The sequence below is a fragment of the Ammodytes marinus genome, assembly GCF_949987685.1.
Source record: "Ammodytes marinus genome assembly, chromosome: 22".
Lineage (NCBI taxonomy): Eukaryota > Metazoa > Chordata > Actinopteri > Uranoscopiformes > Ammodytidae > Ammodytes > Ammodytes marinus.
Window position 1 is genome coordinate 6975351 of NC_137226.1, and position 19447 is coordinate 6994797.

Below are 19447 nucleotides of genomic sequence, written 5' to 3' on the forward strand. Positions count from 1 at the left end.
GAAAAAATTTGTTAGAACTGTAACCAACCAGTTGGGACGCTCATAGTGCTCCGTTATTTCTAAGTCTGAAGTTGTTAAGCATATATGATGTGAATACTCTTCAGATCGGCACTTTTGTTTTCCAGTTTCTCATTAATTTACTTCCTTCTTCTTTCAACAGTTTTTTTATAACCAGGTCACAGATCCATAGTCATCAGACCAGATCTGTAGATCTCCTTCACCGTCAGTTTTACAGAACAAATCTTGGACAGTTTTCAATTAGGGATAGAGGTCCAGTCATTTGGAACAGTTTTCCTGTTACTCTACGTAAACACACATCTTTAGTTACTTTCAAAAAACATCTTAAAATTTACCTAATTTTAAAAGCTTACGATAATGTGTTAAACTGAATGTATGTTATATTGTCTTTTTGCTTGTTAGTTACATATTTACATTGCTTTTTTACATGTACTTAGATGTATTTTTATTTTAGTAACATGACTGTAGTTATCTCTTTAATTTTATTTTTGTTTGTCTTTTATTTTTGTTTGTCTTTTCTTTTCTTTTTTTTATTTTACTTCATTTCTTTATTGTATTTTAATGTCAGGTGGACATCCTTCATAAGCCCTTTGGGGTTTCTTTTGTCCCACCCGTGCATTTATGTATGTCTATGCGCATCTTCTTGCCATTTTTTTAATCTTGTTTATTTGCACAAATAAAACTAAACTAAACTAAACTAAACACCAAGCAGATTCTAGTGGAGTGGTGAAATCAACACAATCAATCATACAATCAAGTTTAATAAAGTCTCCAACCACAGCTTGTGAGCAAACGTACAGGTGAATCACAAAGTCAGAACAATCACATATTTATACATCATTCAAGATTGACTTCATTTACTTCATTACATCCCATCCCCCACAAAAATTCCTACTTAAATCCTTGGGCTATCACTTATGAGACACGTTGGAAAAAATTTACCAAATAGTCCAGGAACAATGAATGTACAGTAGTCTGAGGAAGCAGGAAGTTTAGCAGTCGAAGCATGTCAAGGAAATAAACGTATAAGAATGTTGTTGTATACAACAACATTACTAGTCTGTATACATACAGACTAGTAATACTAGTCTGTATGTATACAACATTATACAACAACATTCAAGTTGAACTATCACATAAGGCTAAATTAACCTTTTTGGATTAGTCCAGGAACAACTTGTCTGACTGGCTTGGTTTACTTCCAGGAGCCAGCCTTGCCCTTAGCACTGCGGGATGTCTTGGACGCTTTGGAGCCCCTCTGGTGGTCGCTGACTCGGTTCCGGAGCACGGATATATCGTACTTCTGCCTCTTGAGCTTCTCGCCAAGCCCAAACTTCTCTGCGTGCAGTTGATGGAGCCACTGCCACAGGTCCTGGGCCTTCTCCGCCAGTTTCTCCTGGTTCAGATGGTCGATATTGAAGGGCTTACGGCGTTCCATAAGGGTCTTTTTCTTCTCCTCTCTTGCCGTCAGCTTCTTTCCCTTTTTCTGGTCCACTTTCTGCAGGTAGCCTCCGAAAGACTTGTTGGTGAATAAACTCTTTTTCTTGGCTTCTTCGTCCGCGCGGATTTTAGCTGCCTCTTCCTCGCGCCTGGTGCGTTCCTCTGCAACGCGAGTTTGGCGTTTGCGGTCCTGCTCCGTGCGGATGCGCTGTTGCTCGGCGCGGTCGGCACGGCGACACTCAATGCGGTTGCGCAGGGTAATCAGCTCTTCTTCTTCTTTCTGGCGCGAGGCGAAATGCGACTCGATCAAGGTCTGGAGGTCGTTGAAGTCCTTTTCGACACGTTTGCGGTGCAGGTCGTCGAAATCAACTATCTCGCCATCGGGGAGCTTTGGGGGAGCGATATTTGGCACGTAGGTTGTCTTGGGTCGCGGTTTGGACTCATCAGTCTGCTCTTGTTTTGTATCTACATCCCCATAAATCTTCTCTTCTTGTTCTTGTTGTTGTTCTTCTTCTTCCACTTCCTCATTCACTTCTTCCTCCTCCTCCTCCTCCTCCTCCTCTTCCTGCCCATACTCTTCCGCAACTTCGTCAATGTCCGACATGATTGTAGATCAGAAGCTTTCGAGGTAAGAGAAAGGAAGATGTACACCAAGACCAGCAAGCTTGTGTGGCTTGCACTCAACAGATGACAAGAGTCTCGGGTGTGTAGCTTTGATCGGGGGGTTTTAAAGGTTCCGGCTTTACCATGTGACCAACCGTAGGCTGAACAAAGTCTCAGGGTGTAAGTCAGCAGCAGGGCAGATACTACTGAGACAGATGGAATAGTCTATTTTCTACCAACCAAGTCTTGTCAGCCACACACACACACACACCCCACTTATCCCCCATAGACCCTGTGCTCTCGACTCTGACCCTGCAGCACTCCTCATTCCTTTTTAAGGACAAGATGAGAGACTATTTCAGATGCACAACAGATGCGCACACATACCGGTACTTGTCCTTTCGAGGCTCACAAAGTAGTATCATAGTATCATTAGGAACAAATAACATCCATGCTTTTAAAAGGCCTGTGGACCGTCCGACACTAACAAGAGACATAGATGTGGAAGCAGAAATAGTATAAAAAATGTACCAACTTACTGTGAAACAATGGATCATTCAGTTGTTTGGATGTCCCTGAATTTGTTGAACTTGCTAATAGATCATGATAGTTTAAAAGCCAGAGTGGGAGAGTGTAGTGTTTAAGAAGAACTTCCATTAACAAAAAACCTAATCTGAATGAATGAATATCCGAGCCCTGTTACATTAAAAAACCAAGATGTTATATTGAGTTATAAAGAAAATATAATTTTGAAGATGATTGTGTGCAAATCTGAACTATAGTTGCACTCTTTGTTTTTTCTATGCATGTATGTATAAAGCACTTTGTAAAGCTTCTATTAGAATAGCAGTCAGTCAGTGCATTGTAAATAATGGCATTTGTATACCGATAGTTATTTCTGTAAGACAAAGCAACACTTAAAAAAGATAAACGCCACAAAAGACCTCCAGTATGAACAATGACGTGCAATATGAACTTTACTGCTCCGGCCTTGTCTCCACTTTGGAATGTAATTAAAACATTCTTGCTATTGGACGCCTTCTGCTTTCAGCGCAGTGTGGATTAAAGTATAATTGCTCCCGCGCTGCAACTTTTAAAACGCCGATGTCAAGAATTTATGTTCTCGAGTCTTGAGTAATCGTTTGAAAGGACAGACGCGGTTTTCAGTGAGATGAGAAAACTGACGGGGTGAGACAGGTGCTCTGCTGCGTCTGAGAATCCCAATCAAACTGGTACATACGTCTCCTTAGGATAAAGATAAAGTTGCCGACGTTATTCTGTTGTACACGTATGTGGCAGACAAGACATTACGTCAATGGGGGTTGTTGCATTTCACTGACTGAGTAAAAAGTGTATTATAGTGTTAGATGACCAAAAAACAAGCCTCTGAAAACCTGGTCTAAATGAGTAAACATCAATTTTTTCTTAAGCTTTTAGAAAAATCAGCTTAAGAAAAAATAAATATCATAACACTTAGTTAAAAAAAAGTATTTCTGTCTACTCTAGACCGTTTGATAGGACTGTGTGGGTGTGGACGTATCAAAAAGTATCCATGGCAACAGTCATTGTTTTAATAGATCGTTTGGGGCAGAGAACTGCCGTGATTGTTTCAAAATACCCACTGTGATATCAGAACCAGTGCATAGCCCATCTCATCTAAACCGAATTTCTGTAAGGTTTATCAAACTTAAATGACAATGTCTTTCATTTTAATTGAAAAATATGCCTAACTCATTACAGATGCTTAGAATAATGCAACCAACATACAGTAGTTAGAGGGATTTTGTGGATTTGAGTTTAAAGGGTCTTTAATGCCTATAGACTAGAGCTGCAATAAAACATGCCTGTGCGCACAACATGAAGACAGCAGGTGGTTCCGCTATAATCAAGGCACACTTGGTGGCTTGTGGCAAGGGACAACTGTCTCCATCAGCGAAGACTGGAGACAAATGAGAGGACTATAAATAGCATAGCAACATCATCTGCTGTTAAACACAGTCGTAAAGATCTAATAAGAGTGATAGAGTAGAAGCCCTGTGTAACTAAATGCCACAAATTGGAAAAAAAAGTGAAGGACTTGAAGACTCAGACATCCTGTTAGAAAATTTTTAAAGAATATGATGTTTAGTGTAAATAACCAGCAGAAGCATATAAAACATTCATCATCATGTCCTAACTTTTTTTGACGTGGAGTCCTTTTATAGATTGAAATTTAGAATGAAATGTTGTATTTCAATGAATGTAATGTATTCCTGCTAGATATTATTTATTTGTTCTGTTTTATATTCAAGATACATTCAAATATTGTGTCCACGCTAGATCCTGTATTAATTTTTTTTATATGTGCCAAACAGTCTTGTCCACATCAAACCAGTGCTTCTCCACATATTGAGTCAGTAAATTCATGTTTTATTAAGACTACAATGTCTGCAGCTTGTAGAAACTTCATCAGAATCCCTTGGGTGCACAGTGACCTCGTATGGTCAAACTGTGCAGTACAGGTAAATTAATCCCTAAGGATGTCTCATCATTTGGGGTTGTCGAAATGTGAGTAAATATTGTATGTCCTCATTCCTCCTAGATTAAGCACATTTATTGGTACGGAAATATAAACTCAGTTGCTAGTTAGATATGTGCACCTAGCTAAAAATAATACCAGCCCTGCAGAAAATTCACCGTGATGGTCAATGTTTATTTAAACTGATTTAAAGAGGTGTTAGCTAAACTTTATGGTCCAACTTTATGGTCCTTCTATTGATAATAGGGTGGATGATCCACCCTATTATCAATGGGATAAGGTTAAATACACAAAGACTCAAACTACAGCCTCAAGAAGGACCATAAAGTTGAGTTAACGCCTTTTTAAATCAGTTTAAAATAAACATTGACCATCATTGACCATCACATTTTCTGCAGGGCTGTTATTATTTTTAGCTAGGGAAACAGCTAACCTGTCCTGTTAGTAAAACTCAATAAAACACAACAACAGTAGCAGAGCAAACCCAAGGTAGGACTTATTGTATGAAGAAGGTTTTTTTTCTATATGATTGCAATACTTTTCAGCTAGGTTTAACTAATTGGCAACTACCTTACAGACATAGAAATTCTTAAGATACATGTTTTGCAACATGCCACCAGTTTTTAATAATATTTATGAGCAATTTAAGTTAAATAATGAATAGTCCATGAGTATGAAGGTGATAAAACAATGTTGTGTGTTTTGAGAGCAGCTATTCCAAATATAGGCCTAACTTTATGCTAGGCCTAGTTGACGCTAACATTGGTATTTTCTTATTTTTATTCTAGACTGCTTAGATGTAGGTGTGTTTTATGTCACACTTTTAATTTATATGTCACTATTTAGCATTAAGTTACAGTTACAGTTTGTTCCTTCAGAACTGCCCAGTTAAGTCCAATTTTGAATCCTTTGGCTACATGTTAGCTTGTAGTTTAGCTTACACAGCCGTTAAAAAAGGAGGATCGAAACAGACGGTAAATCATTATAAGTGAATTAGTTGTAACTTTCAGGGCTTTATAAAGGCAGTTTCATATCAATAGAGTATATTATGGATACCTTCATGCAGCAGGCAGGTGAAATGTGGCGTCGGCAATAGATGGTGCGGTGGGAGGGTCTGAACCTCTTAACGTCTTAACACCGCCCCCCTCCGCCTTTCGTTTAGTTATGAAATCAGAACAGTGGGTGTGATACACGGAGACTACCCGGCTGCTAGCAAAGGATTTGTAAACTGGTAAACAACGTCCCGTTTTATTATGCATTATGTACACATAATACATTATGTGTGCATTTTCCTGTGTGCTATCACAACGTGTATGATAGCATATGTAGCCTATCTCTGTGCCTCGTGTCATTGTGTTACAAGCTGTTGTACAATAGGCTATGCAGTCTGCTGACAGGACACAGTGTACTCTGTTTGTCCTGAGCACATCATGCATTTTTAACACAAACTTTACCATGTGTATTAACATTTAGCTACCTGCTACACATTCGAGGTAGTCCTACTTTTATTTGACGTGTGCTGCTTTCATATGACGATTTTTCCTACCATTCCTGTCCAGTGAAAACCCAAATTTGGTGATATTGAATGTGTATATGTTTTCTTCCCCTCCTCATTTAAACCCTCCATGGAACAGCTGTGAAATGCATTGCCACAAAGCTAAATTCAGCTGTTAAAAAAAACTTAATGATAGGCTATATAATATGATCAAAGAAGCTTACCCAACACTTCATATTTGGTGTCAGTACAGGTTGACTCACCAATTCTGGAGAATGCTAAAATGAGTGAATATATCCTCACTATCAGATACCTATTTACTCTGTGTGCACTGCAAAACAATCCAGAGTTAAATATACACAACACACAAGACATTTGGTCAACAAAAAACGTTCTCCAGAATCACTGACTCCACCTTTTAATTTGATACATTACTTTGGGGCAAGTGAGGCAAGAGTGCAACCTTACCCTATAACAGATTTTATTTGTTCTCCATTCAGATCCACTACAGTTGTCAACAATGCTTCGTGTGACCACTGCCTCCCTGTGCACTTACTGCCAGAGGATGCGTCTCCTCCGGCCTTTCACTGCCTCCACCTCCACACTCACACACTCTCCCAACAAAAGACCCGAGAACCAGCACACAGTCGACTCCCTCTATGAACTGTCTGTGGACATCCGAAAGGTACGCAAGTTCAAGGGCTGGGTTCTGTCCGAAAGCACCGCGTACGTGTCTGAAACCGCTGACCTGTTAAAAGACATGGGCGCAGACACTACAGCAATCGCCCAAATATTGGAAAGTCACCCCGAAGCCTTTCTGTGTCGCCCGGAAGACGTGGCCGCCCAACGGGACCTTTGGGTGACTGTGTGCCCCAACAGACGAGAACTGATGAGCATCATCGAGAAGTTCCCGGCTTCTTTCTTCACGGTAACGCACCATAGCAACCAGCGGGCCAACATCCTCTACCTACAGAGTCTCCGCCTAAGGTAATGTAACTTTATTTATAGATATACCTGTATTTGAAGATGCATTCTGCAGCAAGATGATAACATTGTTGCATCCAATCACAAAACAAACTACAACGTCAACAAAAAGCCCAAATTAAAACCTGCCCAAACAAAACAAAAAATATGAATGTTTCCACCAATCAGAAAATGAATAAGGGAGAAATACATATTATCTATATAGCCTAAAGAAGACATTAAAGTGACTACGAGGAACTTTCAGTTTCTATTGATTCTAGCGGCCCCTTTGGACAAAAGCGGCGGCGTTTTTACGTTGCACGCCAGCTCACGTTCCTGGGTGATCAGGTCCAGGCAAAGAGGCATTAAGAAAAAAAGCATGCAAGTAGTGTTCTTTGCACTGATGGTCCTCGTAGCTACTTTTAAAACACTTCAATAAATACCCTCTGCAAATAGGCTTAAACATTGCAAGATTTTTTTTTAAATAACATTGTTTATGTCGCCTTTAGCAAGAGGATCATCGGCAAGCTGATGGCCAGCGCCCCGCAGAGTTTCAGTCGCCCCGTGGAGAGTAACAAGGAGGTCATACACACTTTGAGGGAGACCTACCTGGACCTGGGTGGAGATGAGGGCAACCTACGTCTGTGGCTGCAAAAACTCCTGAGCCAAAACCCCTACATTCTTCTGAGGCCTGCAGAAGCGTGGCGGGACAGTTTGGGCTTTTTGAGAGAACAGGGCTTCACCACAGAGGAGCTCCTTAGTCTGGTATCAAGCCTACGAGCGTCCATCGCAGAGCTGAAACCAGACGCAATGCAGCAGGCCTTGGGTTACATGGAAGGGGCTCTCCAATGCCAAGGGGACGAACTCAAGCAAATAGTTATACGCTGCCCGGCTATTTTGTACTACGACGTACCCACTCTGTCGGGGCGCTTCCAAGGATTGATGGATGTTGGTGTGAGTATGGAGCAAGTGAAGGAATCTCCAAATGTTCTAGAGCTCACACCGCAAATCGTGCTTTATAGAATCCAGAAGCTGGCATCCTACAGGTACGACGTGAGATCAGGCAGTCTAGACTTTATAGTGGGGACTAAGAAGGATTTTGAGATGAGTTATAGCAAGCTGAAGCTAAGGCAGCAGCGGCCGCTCTTCAACCCCGTAGCTCCACTCAGAACTGCTGAGGATTGAATGTGTGAATTTTCTCGATATGTTGCAATGTGCTGTTACAAAGGGAGGGTTTGTGGGAAGGAAAAAAATATGTTTTGGAAATGTTATATCATGCTGATTTTGAGGGGTTAGTGATTCTGGAGAACACTTGTCAAAATAAAATGTTTTCAAAATCAGTGAATGTCTCCTCACGCTCCCTAAACAAAGGGGCCCACCATAGCTAGTAACATGCCCGTTTACAAAGCCTAGGCTGTGTGTTCACTATTTATACAGGATTTTTTTTTTCTCAGTGTAATAGACAGGTAGCGTTTTTGACAGATGTTCAATCATTTTGACAAAAAGTATTCTCCAGAATCGCTGACATCCCCTTTAAGGGAGGCAGTTTGAGAAGGCAAACCTCCAGCTAAACAGTACTTTATTATTTTATGAGGGCTCTTTTGAAAATATGACACTGACTGTATTGAAATCTTACTCAAGTGTAGGAAGTAACCATGTACTGTATTTAATGACTTATGTCAGGGAATATACTGTAGATGCATGGAAATGGGTGCCAATGGTTCATCATTCTTGTTAATTGAAATGTACTACTGTAAGGAAGGAAATTATTGTGGTGACAGGAATAAATGGCATGTCTAAAAATGCATCTGTATGGTTGAAAATATTAATTGTTGAAAAGCTGCTTTCCTTTTCATTTACTCTCAGGAGAAGTCAATATTTACATGACATTTAAATGTGCTTGAGTAAAATTTGGGCACCAACCGGGCTCATTTAATTGGAATTCTTCTCCAAAGCTTTGAATTATTACAATATAACTTCAGCTTAAAAAAATAGACTGAAAACATTTGTATATTTAACCAAGTTTTTATTCAACAAGCACATTGAGAATGAACAAGTAGCAAGTGAAGCAGGGTATACAGCGGGTATACACCATGATATGAAGACTGTATTCTGTTAGGAATAAAACCAGTCAAACTAGTACTGAGATAGGCAATTATCAAAACACTTCGGTTTATAAATACATTTGACGGCTTGAAGGGGAAAAAACTGGGAAGTTGAATAAATGAGAGGCGGCTGTAGAAGAATACAAGATATCTCAATTTTTTTGGAATGCACAATCTATAAATGCTTTCATTTTTTTAATTGATAGATGGATTGAAAGATCCATCCACAATGATTTTTCTTATATCAAAAATATATCAATGGGTCTATGGCTACACAAAGAGAAGAAGACACATACAATATCCAAATATGTACAAGTTGTATGCGAGTTCAAATTCATTATATACATACAAACAAGGACATTTTTGTCCCTGCAATATTAACAATAAACATATAAGCACAGTGTAACAGCCGCTCCAGTGACGTCAGCACTGGCCGTGCTGTCCATAAGATAATGTTAACTCCCATTACATGAGAATCTTGTGAATGTGGATTGTATGATCCTCTTGAACACTATGCAACAGTGTAGTGCAGGAAACAAAACATCTTTTCAGTCTTAGTGTCCATGTTGACGGTTGTCAGTGTAATCTGTGTGACTGGCTCTCTGTAGACACTCCTGAGAAGAGAAAGAAAGGACACATAATGACTCATATGTCCAATAAAGACATATCAAAGTTCACAAGTATAAATTAGACCTTTTTTTTCTATAATGATTACATTTTGCCACAAAGTCATACTTCTTTCTTTTTCTATTTGTAAAACATTTTAGTTGGAATAAGTTTACTATGTATCACCAACTAACCTTTTTTTAGTGGCTACTCTGTCTCTGGACTTTGGGGCCCCTGCCACTTCCAGAGTCTTCGTTGTGCCGTTTTCCACCAGTCTGAGGGGGGCAGTGGAGTTCAAGTGCTATAAAAGAAAAAAAAGGGGGGGGGGGAAGGCCAGTTTAGAGAAGCAGCACTGACAAAAAGTATATACAATTAATTTATTATACCATCTGCTATGGTAAAATGTGGGGCAATTTGACAACATTTATGGTATTAAGACATATCAGTTCTTACCTTTCTGAATTGAAGGGGCAAGCATCTGCTGTGTGCCTTGGGCGTATGACAACAAACTGGAACTTGTGCCTGCAAGATTTGAATATTAGAAAAGTTATTTGGGCCTGACAACACAAGCATGATTTTATTTATATACTAGTTGCCTTGTTTGTTTTATGTTAACATTTTGAATCTATGATTATTATTTATTTATGTAAAAAGAACCCCGGAGAAAAACATGGATGACATAAGAAAAATGTGATACATGAGGAAAAATGGGTGCATAAAGGCATTGGGCAAGAGCATAAGGTATTCAGACAAATGAAATGAATGAATTAAAAGTGTAGTAGCAGGGTCCTCACCTTGCTGGTGTGAGCTGCTGTTGTTCTGTTGATCTCCTTGCATGTACATCATGACACCACTTTGCCAGTCTCCCTGTGAGTGAACCGGCATCTGATAGCCTGTTAGAAAAAAAAAAATAATTATATTTTCCACAGACACAAATTCACTGCAAGGTATGTTAGAAAAAGTTATCAAGAAAGCGAAAAATATTTCAAGTTATAATGTTACTCACCAGATGGAGCTGCAGCGCTGTGTGTGTTCTGTGCCGGGTATCCCATGTCTGACGACGCCTCACCGTTACCATTGCTGTTCGATGGGACTGTAGCCAAAAGGCCTGAGGAGAGGGACAACACATGTCATCAGCTTATACAATGCTTAGTTGCTTAAGATAGACAGCATCACATCCAAGCAAATGGCTTAGGTAAGAAATGTTACAATAGTTAAAACCTGCTAGAGGAGTTGAAGTTGGTCGAAACTGCTTCTGCATCAAACCTCTAAAACTACACACTTCTTTTTTTTTTTTTTTTTTTTTTTTTTAGATGAATGACTTTCAGGAAAATTAAACTGTCGACCCTGCTTCTTATTTTTTTAAAGACAGTTGTGAGAAAAGACTGTGTGTAGTGTTGCGTTCTTACTGAGGCCTCTGTAACAGGAGAGCTGCTGGTAGATCTGTTTCATTCTCTCGATGTTGAGGCGGCTGGCCTCGGCGTGTTGCACCATGGGTTTGGGGTAATGCACTCCGATGATGCATTTGGCGGTCTTCTGCACACTCTCCGGAGCGTTCCAGGGATCGTAAATATACTTGGCTGGAAACCCTCGCAGAATGGGCAGGTAACGCCTGAATGAGGACATGGAGAGGGTTAATGAGACTGTAGCTGTGTGGGTGGGGTATTTCAGCATCAAAGCATTCATGCAATTAAAAGCTTCCATAGTGCAATTCAGGGGAGAAGGAGGTCCAAATCTAGGCCTGGATAGAGGGTCAACATACCGTATGTAATCTCCATTGGGGTCTGTGCGTCGGCCGAAGCCCACGGGGCAGTAGCAGTGGAAGAACTGCTGGAAGAAGGAGCTGCAGGAGAGCCACATCCAGCTGCCTGCGTTCACACTCCAGTCTGCATCCAGCAGCAGCTCCTCAAACACCTGATGATACAGACAAGACTCGTGTTAGTGGAGACATTTGAGTGTCAAAATGTGCTGTTCGACATTTGGCCATAGTGAGATGATTAAGTTAATATCACATGAACCAAACTTAGTAATTTATTTTTTATTTTTTTCATCCAAACTAGATTTGGTTAATTATTTTATTTTTTATTTAACAAAAGAAATTTGCAAAAGATGAAGAGCAATAATAAGAGTGAGATATGACTTTCTGTAGATATAATTGACACTGCAAAAACCCTGCATTTTTTTTTAAACATTACTTAAATTAAAGGACAAATAGTTTCTATAACCAGATTTCTTTTACCTTATATGTCCTGGTCGCATTAGAATTAGGAGTGTTTTTTATGGAGACAGAAATTTGATAAAAAAAACTGTCCATTAGAGCCAGCAGGAAAATATAGACTAACATCTATTCAAACTGACATTAAAATGCAAAAACCTTTAAATACTTCAAAATATCCAGAAAGAAGGAGTTGAACACGGCCTACCTTCATGCCCTCCTCCCAGCCGATCCACAGGTCTCCCCTTGTGAGGAAACATGCGACTGCGTGCCTGGCCAGGTGGTGGATCCAGCCCTCTTGCCTCAGCTGGGTCATAATGGCGTCGATCCAGGGGAAGCCGGTGCGACCCTCGGCCCACTTGGCCAGCGCCTCGGGGTTTCTGTCCCAGGGGATCTGAACACAGATGGGGTTGCTCTCCATCTTGTCAAAGCACGGGTTGTTGGTCGCCGCCGTGTAGAAGAACTCGCGCCATAGCAATTGGCCGTACAGCGACAGAGGAGGAGAGCTGTTCTTCTTCACCTAGTGGGGTTAGGAGAAATGGCAGAGCGTGTTATTGTCAACAGACAAACACACAATTTTCCTCATATAAAGGTTTTATTACTTGACTGCTGACATTTGCATTGGAATCGTGACTATACAACATCACGCCTCAAGAGGGAGCCAGTGCACTTAAGCAAGACAGCTTTGGATATTTCATCTCAAAATACATTGTGAGATACACAATACATTACACAATAATTGGTCTATTTGATGAACACAATATCACTCTGTAGGAGCCAGTACTAACTATTTAACAAGACTAAATGCTCTTGTGAATGTTTTCTTGGAAGCAAATAATATTATGTTACACCCAATTCATCAAGCTTAATATTCAGAAAAATAATATCATCTTATAAGTGTGAGAATATGGTACTTCAGCCCATTGAATGGAATTTTGTTTTTATTTTTTAAGATTGTACTAGAATCATTCTTTTCATGTTGGGATATGTTGGGTGACTTACCTTCCTGTAAAGGTCTGTCAGTTTGAAGTAGAAGTTTCGACAGGAGAGGCAGCCGAAGCGCAGGTACGGGCTGAGGCCGGTCGGGCTGGCCAGCAGCGAGTTGGCGTTCATTCTGGGTCGCTCAAAGTTGGCCACCCACGCCTGATGACAACACAGTAACATGGTCAGATATATAATGCCATAACATTCATCAAGGCTGTAACATAGGCAGATAAGCTATCTAAAAATGGTTGACATGATAAAGCAGTAAACAGCTGGAAAAGATTATTGTTTTTCCTTTAAATGACAAAACTGTAAGCAGAATCCTTGTTTAAAGACATGTTCAAACAGTTCCCCATCTGGCCTTTATCTGATTGGACTGACCTTTCTCTCCAAATGCCTCTCTAGTCGTGTCAGGGCTTCGGTTTCTCCTCCGGGCCAAACAGCTGAGGACAGACCTTCAGTATCAAAACCTGCGAGGATGACATTAAAAAAACAAAACATTGAATTTCAGTTTATTCATAAACCATTCATTAAAATCAGTATAATTTAATTTAATTTAATTCATTTTTTTCTACAACGCTCACTAACCGAGCTCCTCCAATGACGGGACACCAAACTTGTCGTCGTGGTCGTCAGACAGAGGTGTAGTGCATTTGCCCATGACTTCAGCTGTGATGGACTCGGCGGGAAGCTCCACTGGGTCCATTCTACTGATGAGGGTCTGGAACCGCTTGTAGGTGAGCGGGGACTGACCGCCATTTAACTCTATGATCCTATGGGAGTGAATGGAGAACAGAATGAGTTGAAGACATGATATAGATAAAGGTTTTTTTTAACCAATTTTCTATTTTTTGTGAGAAATGTAAACTCTGTTTACAATTTACATGTATTCATATATTCTTCCTCAGATGGTTTGGCGGATATTCACTCACCTGTCCAGATCATAGAGTGTGTGGGAGATGCGAACTGTCACCTCCACTCCGGCCTCAGAGGCAAGCTTCTTAATAGCGGCATCTCGCTCTTTCCCGAAAGGCTCAGAGTCGTACTCATAAGACAAACGAGAAATATTCCATTCCTAGGAGATAGTGAATAAAAAAAAATATAAAAAGGTGAGCTACAAGGTAAATTAAACAGTATTTGCACACCATGTTTAAAAGGGGCTTAAGCTTCAAATCAGTTGATTGTGTCACCTTGAAAAGTCTGGGAAAGACATCAGTGGGTTGGCCTCGAATCACAAACAGTCGAGAGTTGAGTTTACGGAGGCTGGCGTCCAAGTCCTCAAGACTCTGCAGTAAGAACCTGGAAGGACACAGGAATAAAAAAGTGGTTAAAACACTTATTGTAACAATACACAACTGAATATTAGATGCATGTTACAATGTTATGAGCGCTTGTGATGTTGAAGCTGTAAACGGAGGAGAAAGAAAACTCACTGATATAAAGTGGGAATGACTGCTTCAGGTTGTACAAGACATGAAGCAGCAGTTTCAACTCTTTGATATGCTAATTGTATGCAGCAAAGGTAGTAGGTAAAGCCAAATCCATTCAAACAACCTACTCTCTCCTTAAAGCACCTTTCTTCATTGTAATCCTGACAGCATACTTCCTCCTGAAACAGCCGAATAGCAGCTCCTTTGCACGAATATCCAAGTGCTACCGACTTAGTGTAATAAGGCAAAAGAATAGGATATGCACAGTGGATGACTCAACAAACCCGGAATCACATGGGTTTACTCATTGCCACGGTGACATCAACATAACCAAACCTACTGTTTCTTACCCTAAGAACTAAAATAACTGTTTTTCATCCTTGTTTTATAACATAATTTATACTGTGCTTCTGTCTTTATATTTCCATAAATAAGAAATACAGTGTGTAAACATGGCACAGTCACAAGCCACAGGCCCAGACATGCATGCAGACATAGCGGCAGTAATATGGTGCTTCCCGTGCTGTTGCTATGGCTACCAAAAGGTCGTAGGTGGGAGCTTCCTGTAAACAAAGGTCATTATCACGTTTTTTTACTGACACAATACTTGTTGTCATCTGGTCTCAGTAACACATTCGACTGGTAAATGTTAAAGATTGTTGTTGTTTTTTTTCTCTCTTGTAGTCCTTACTTTTTATTCAGTCAGATCATTTACTGAGCAAAGTTTTTTCAAGGAACACCCTGTTCCACCTTCCAAAAGTTACACACACACACAGGCAACACATTCACATCTGGAAGCTGTTTTAACTGCAGTCTGATCTGACGGCCATTGAACGGCCTTCTAACATCTCAGTTGAAGACTTATATTAAGTCCAGGGTCACTCTCAATGCTATCAGCTTGCATTCTTTACCTCCCAGATTGACGGTGAAAAGACTGACTGACAAAAACAGTGATAAAATAATAACAAAATAACTATTTTAAAGAAATCATAGAAACTAATAGAACATTGTGCAGGAGCAACATTATCTTAAAAGGTAATCAAAGTCACATTAATTTAAAGGGTAGGTTGAGTGGTCAGCAGTTGTTATCTGGCAAGAAAGCTCTGAGATATTTATTAATTTAATTATTATTTCTGTGATTATCATTATTATAATCAAAATTAATATTATCACTATATCCCTAAAGACATGTCTGTTTTTTCATTACTATTCCACCTGAAGTAAAGAAAGTTTGTGGTGTGTCATCATGGGCCACTTAGCGTATTTCTGTTGATTAGCTTTAACAGTTTTCAAGCAAACATTTATTAATGTAGCTATCATATTATAGCAGCTTATTTGGGATTGGTTGGTTGTTGCTCACGGTTAGATAGGTCAAAAAGGGTCACACACACTGACCCACTTGTGCCATGTGTGGAGATTTTTGGAGGATATGTAAAGTTATTTGGTTTAAGTTATCTAGTATTGATTACCCCCCCCCTCCACCTCTTTTTGGCAGACTTGACTATACAAAGAAAAAGGTATAGTCTCATCATTTTAAAATCAGAGATTTGTATCCATATGCTTTTTTTCTGTGTGCATTCTTAATGTTTTAGAGAAGGAAGGTTTTATTCCATGTGTGTGTCTGACTGAATCTAGGTAGTAGTATTTACAACAATGTGTGGGTGTTAGGTCTGCGTCACCATGTGCTGCTGCTGTTGCATAACGGACAACATGGAAGCTCCATAACAGGAGCGCCTTCACTGCTGCTGCTGCTGTCCTAGGTTGCGTTCCGAATCGCATACTTTCTACTATATAGTATGTAGAAAAAAGATTTAGGATGTCCCGATTCTTGTGGCCAGATTTAGGATGGTTAGAAGTACCCGGATTGTTAGTGTTGAAAAGTGCATCCTATTTGGGCGATTCTGACCCACAATCCAGTGCGCACGTGAAGTGACGTAACATCGACGAAGCCTCCATATGAAAACAAACAGGGATGCGACGGATATAAAAGCAAGAGGCAAGATCAAGGCGCAATGTTATGATGAAATAATAGAGAAAAGTATGTCCCAATAGTATGCCTACTGCATCCTAACTAGATTCTTTTTATCGTTGGATGTAGTATGTAGAATAGAAAAAAGAAAGAGTATGCGATTCGGAACGCAACCAAAGTCTAGTCAGTGACGGCATGGGAGGGAGGGCAGCTGAAACCAGGGCAAACAGCGGTAAGGAAATACAAACATCCAGCTACCGACACACCTACTGTACTGTAAACCTCAGGAGCTAAATGTGCCCAAAATACTGGGCTTTCCAACCATATGTGGTAACGTACGCCGTCTCTAGGCGACAGCTGCACATATTAGTGGGGTTGTGATAAATAAACGTCTGAATCACAGACCAAGCTGGGTTAAAAAAGATACCAACTGTTTTGAAAATATTCCACACAACACTGAAGGTTTATTCAGAATGCTTGCTGGACGGGAGGTTAGAAAGGAGGACAAAGCCAGGGTAGGTTATAGGTCTGCAAACGCTCCACTAGTAACCTTATCCTCAGTCGTGTCCATTCATAGCGACTTCATAGACTTATTTTTGTCGCCAGATTTTAAAACAGCTTGTCCCTATCTTGCACGTATACAAGTACACACACATTGATGCTGTCACACATGTAAATGATCTCAGTACTATATAATGGAATGCATCTAGTATTCACCAGTAAAATGTAGGGGAATGGGTCAAATTCACCTGTGTCTTTTGGGGACAAGGCGAGAAATGTTGTCAGTCCAAACAGTTCAAAACTATAAGAAGAACTGTCTACCTCCAATAACTTTAGAAAGAATGCAAATAGATTATAAAACAAATCTTGTTAATTCTCAGCTCTGGCAAATGAGGCCAATTAATTAAGTCTAGGGGCGTAGAGTAGAAGACATCTCTCTCTATTTCCATCTCTGATGCTACATTTTAGTTGCATAAGATATTGGAAAAGTCCAACTCTGCCAAGACCCTCATTCCTGTGGCAGAGATATCAAGTGATCTGAATGTCACATATAAGCGGCTGCCGTGTGAACTCTAATAAAATGGTGGATCTTTGATGTAAAAGAGTAAGGGAAGTGTTGCTTTAAGTGGTAAACTTTAAGGGATACTGCAATATATTGTTGATGATCATTATTATGGTTTAGTAGAGCAGGGCTGTCCCCTGAAAGCCAGCATGCATGATTCGAATCATCAGTTGACAATCTGGTCCAAAAATGTCAAATCAGGATTTCCTAATTTTCAGTGTTTCATCTTCGAAATTGCTTCTTATCTTGTCAGCAGTCCTTGACACCATATGCTGTCTGCTCATATACAAGAAGACAAAGAAAAGCTGCAAATCCACCATGCATTAGTCAATTCCTTAAGTGTGTCAGGCGTTGGTAATGTTGTGTGAGGCATCTATATGTGATTAGGGCACAGTGATAAGCAAAATGTATGGTGGTGTAGTAGCCTATTGCATGTATGGTGGTGTAGTAGCCTATTGCTCATATACTATACATGTGTGTTTGCACTGGACTGTTGGATAGATTGCTTACCTCCACCTGTTGATCCCTACGTTGGAAGATCCGGCGAACCAAGGATCGAGGATGTACACGCAGCGGATGGTGTCCGCTCCCAGCAGAGATTCCTTGAGGGACGGGTTGTCGTGGAGCCGCAAGCCCTTCCTGAACCAGTGGACGGTGTTAATGACCATTACTCAACTGGACGAGTCCTTTTGACGTTTTTGAATGATAAGAAAAGTCCCTTTTCGGGGTGTTTCTCCTCCTATTTCGACTCAGAGGCAGTGCAAATATATCCAAGAAAAAAATAAAAACAACAAAAACTAGGTCACTGGATATCCAGACGCTTGAAGGGAAATATTTCGTATGCTTTGTTTAGCATACGATCCGTCGTTTCTCAGCAATGCAGTCCAGACTTTGCAATTAACCTTGCTCTAACAGGACCTTTTCCATAATGTCGAAGAATTTAGAAACTGTTGGCTGCTGAACCATTTGGGCACGAGACAGCGCGCGCTCTACGGCAACGTGACGACCTGCAACCCGGCGGGCTTTAGGACCTGTCTTGCTAAAGGGCAGCAGTGTCCCTGGTTGTATAACTTTTGTCTGAATAGCGAAAAATCGATAAAAAAAATACAAAAGCACCAACACAATTAGGTAGACCGGTACTATTCTTAATTTGCGTATAATTGGAAAAACAAGAGTACTTAACTGGCCTGAAATATGAGGCAGTAGGTTCTGCTAACGACCACAAGACACGGTGGCAGACAGGGTGCTGCGAAAGCTGGTAATGTAAATACAATGTCTAACTGCGATATATTCTTTTTCGTCGTCTTAATTTGACCAGAAGAGGTACTTAGCTGATAAAAATCATTCTCGCTTCGTTTGAACCGTCTCCTTCGCTACCGAGCAATTGTTTCGAGTGGTTATATCGGAAAAAAATCCCTTATAGTCTGCGAGTCAACCGTTCAACGCCGTCGTCTGGTCTCACCGCACCTACAAGCCGTGACTCCGCCCCCACGCCTACGTTGATAAGCGTGAGCTCTCTGATTGGTCCAACCCGCTGAGTGGGTTGGATCAGCCTTGTCACGTTTCTGCTGCGTGCTTTTCTCTGCCCCAAAAAAAGACGACACAGCTATCACCATCCATGCATGCACCGTTTGTGGCACACTTTATGTAATTAAACATAGTCCTGACCTCATATTGTAGACTGAACGGCATCAGCACGTTAGTGTGCTGATTCATGAAGCGCTGGCAAGTCAATAAGGTGAGGTTACACGGAGGTCAACATTACACTTTCATGTCACTAATTATATTTTCAAGTATGACAACAAAGGTACAAAAACATGAACACGTTAGAGTTGTATATGGTGTGCACATACACTTTGAAGTCGGTGGAAACAAGTAAAATTGTAAACATGTTGCAATCCACTGGCTTGTTTACCGCGAAAAGGACCCGGATGAGCACATGAAAGCGGCATGAGCTATGAACGGGCATGCGCGGACTGGCCTCACGCGTCATCGTGCGCGTGTTGTAGTATTCCCTTCACTGACGCATTTGATATTA

General features: G+C 40.5%; 3 protein-coding genes across 3 annotated transcripts; 1 reads left to right on the forward strand and 2 right to left on the reverse strand.

Moving 5' to 3' along the window:
- Window positions 1–1213: 1213 nt before the first annotated feature.
- tnnt2c (troponin T2c, cardiac) lies at window positions 1214–2062 on the reverse strand (the record flags this gene model as incomplete). The annotated part of the gene is made up of 1 exon (XM_080051441.1): window positions 1214–2062. The coding sequence occupies one exon, from the start codon at window positions 2060–2062 to the stop codon at window positions 1214–1216; it is 849 nt and encodes a 282-aa protein (XP_079907567.1).
- A 3700-nt stretch (window positions 2063–5762) lies between these two features.
- On the forward strand, window positions 5763–8813 carry LOC307268271 (transcription termination factor 2, mitochondrial-like). Its single transcript, XM_080050833.1, has 3 exons — window positions 5763–5810; window positions 6575–7061; window positions 7547–8813. The coding sequence occupies exons 2-3, from the start codon at window positions 6595–6597 to the stop codon at window positions 8220–8222; spliced, it is 1143 nt and encodes a 380-aa protein (XP_079906959.1). The 5' UTR covers window positions 5763–5810; window positions 6575–6594; the 3' UTR covers window positions 8223–8813.
- A 242-nt stretch (window positions 8814–9055) lies between these two features.
- cry1a (cryptochrome circadian regulator 1a) lies at window positions 9056–18864 on the reverse strand. Its single transcript, XM_080051253.1, has 14 exons — window positions 17920–18864; window positions 14138–14246; window positions 13880–14022; window positions 13536–13720; window positions 13329–13417; window positions 12966–13106; window positions 12172–12483; window positions 11511–11662; window positions 11158–11360; window positions 10755–10856; window positions 10543–10641; window positions 10202–10270; window positions 9943–10049; window positions 9056–9756 (listed from the first exon to the last, which is right to left on the reverse strand). The coding sequence occupies exons 1-13, from the start codon at window positions 18075–18077 to the stop codon at window positions 9949–9951; spliced, it is 1863 nt and encodes a 620-aa protein (XP_079907379.1). The 5' UTR covers window positions 18078–18864; the 3' UTR covers window positions 9056–9756; window positions 9943–9948.
- Between the last annotated feature and the right edge of the window lie 583 nt (window positions 18865–19447).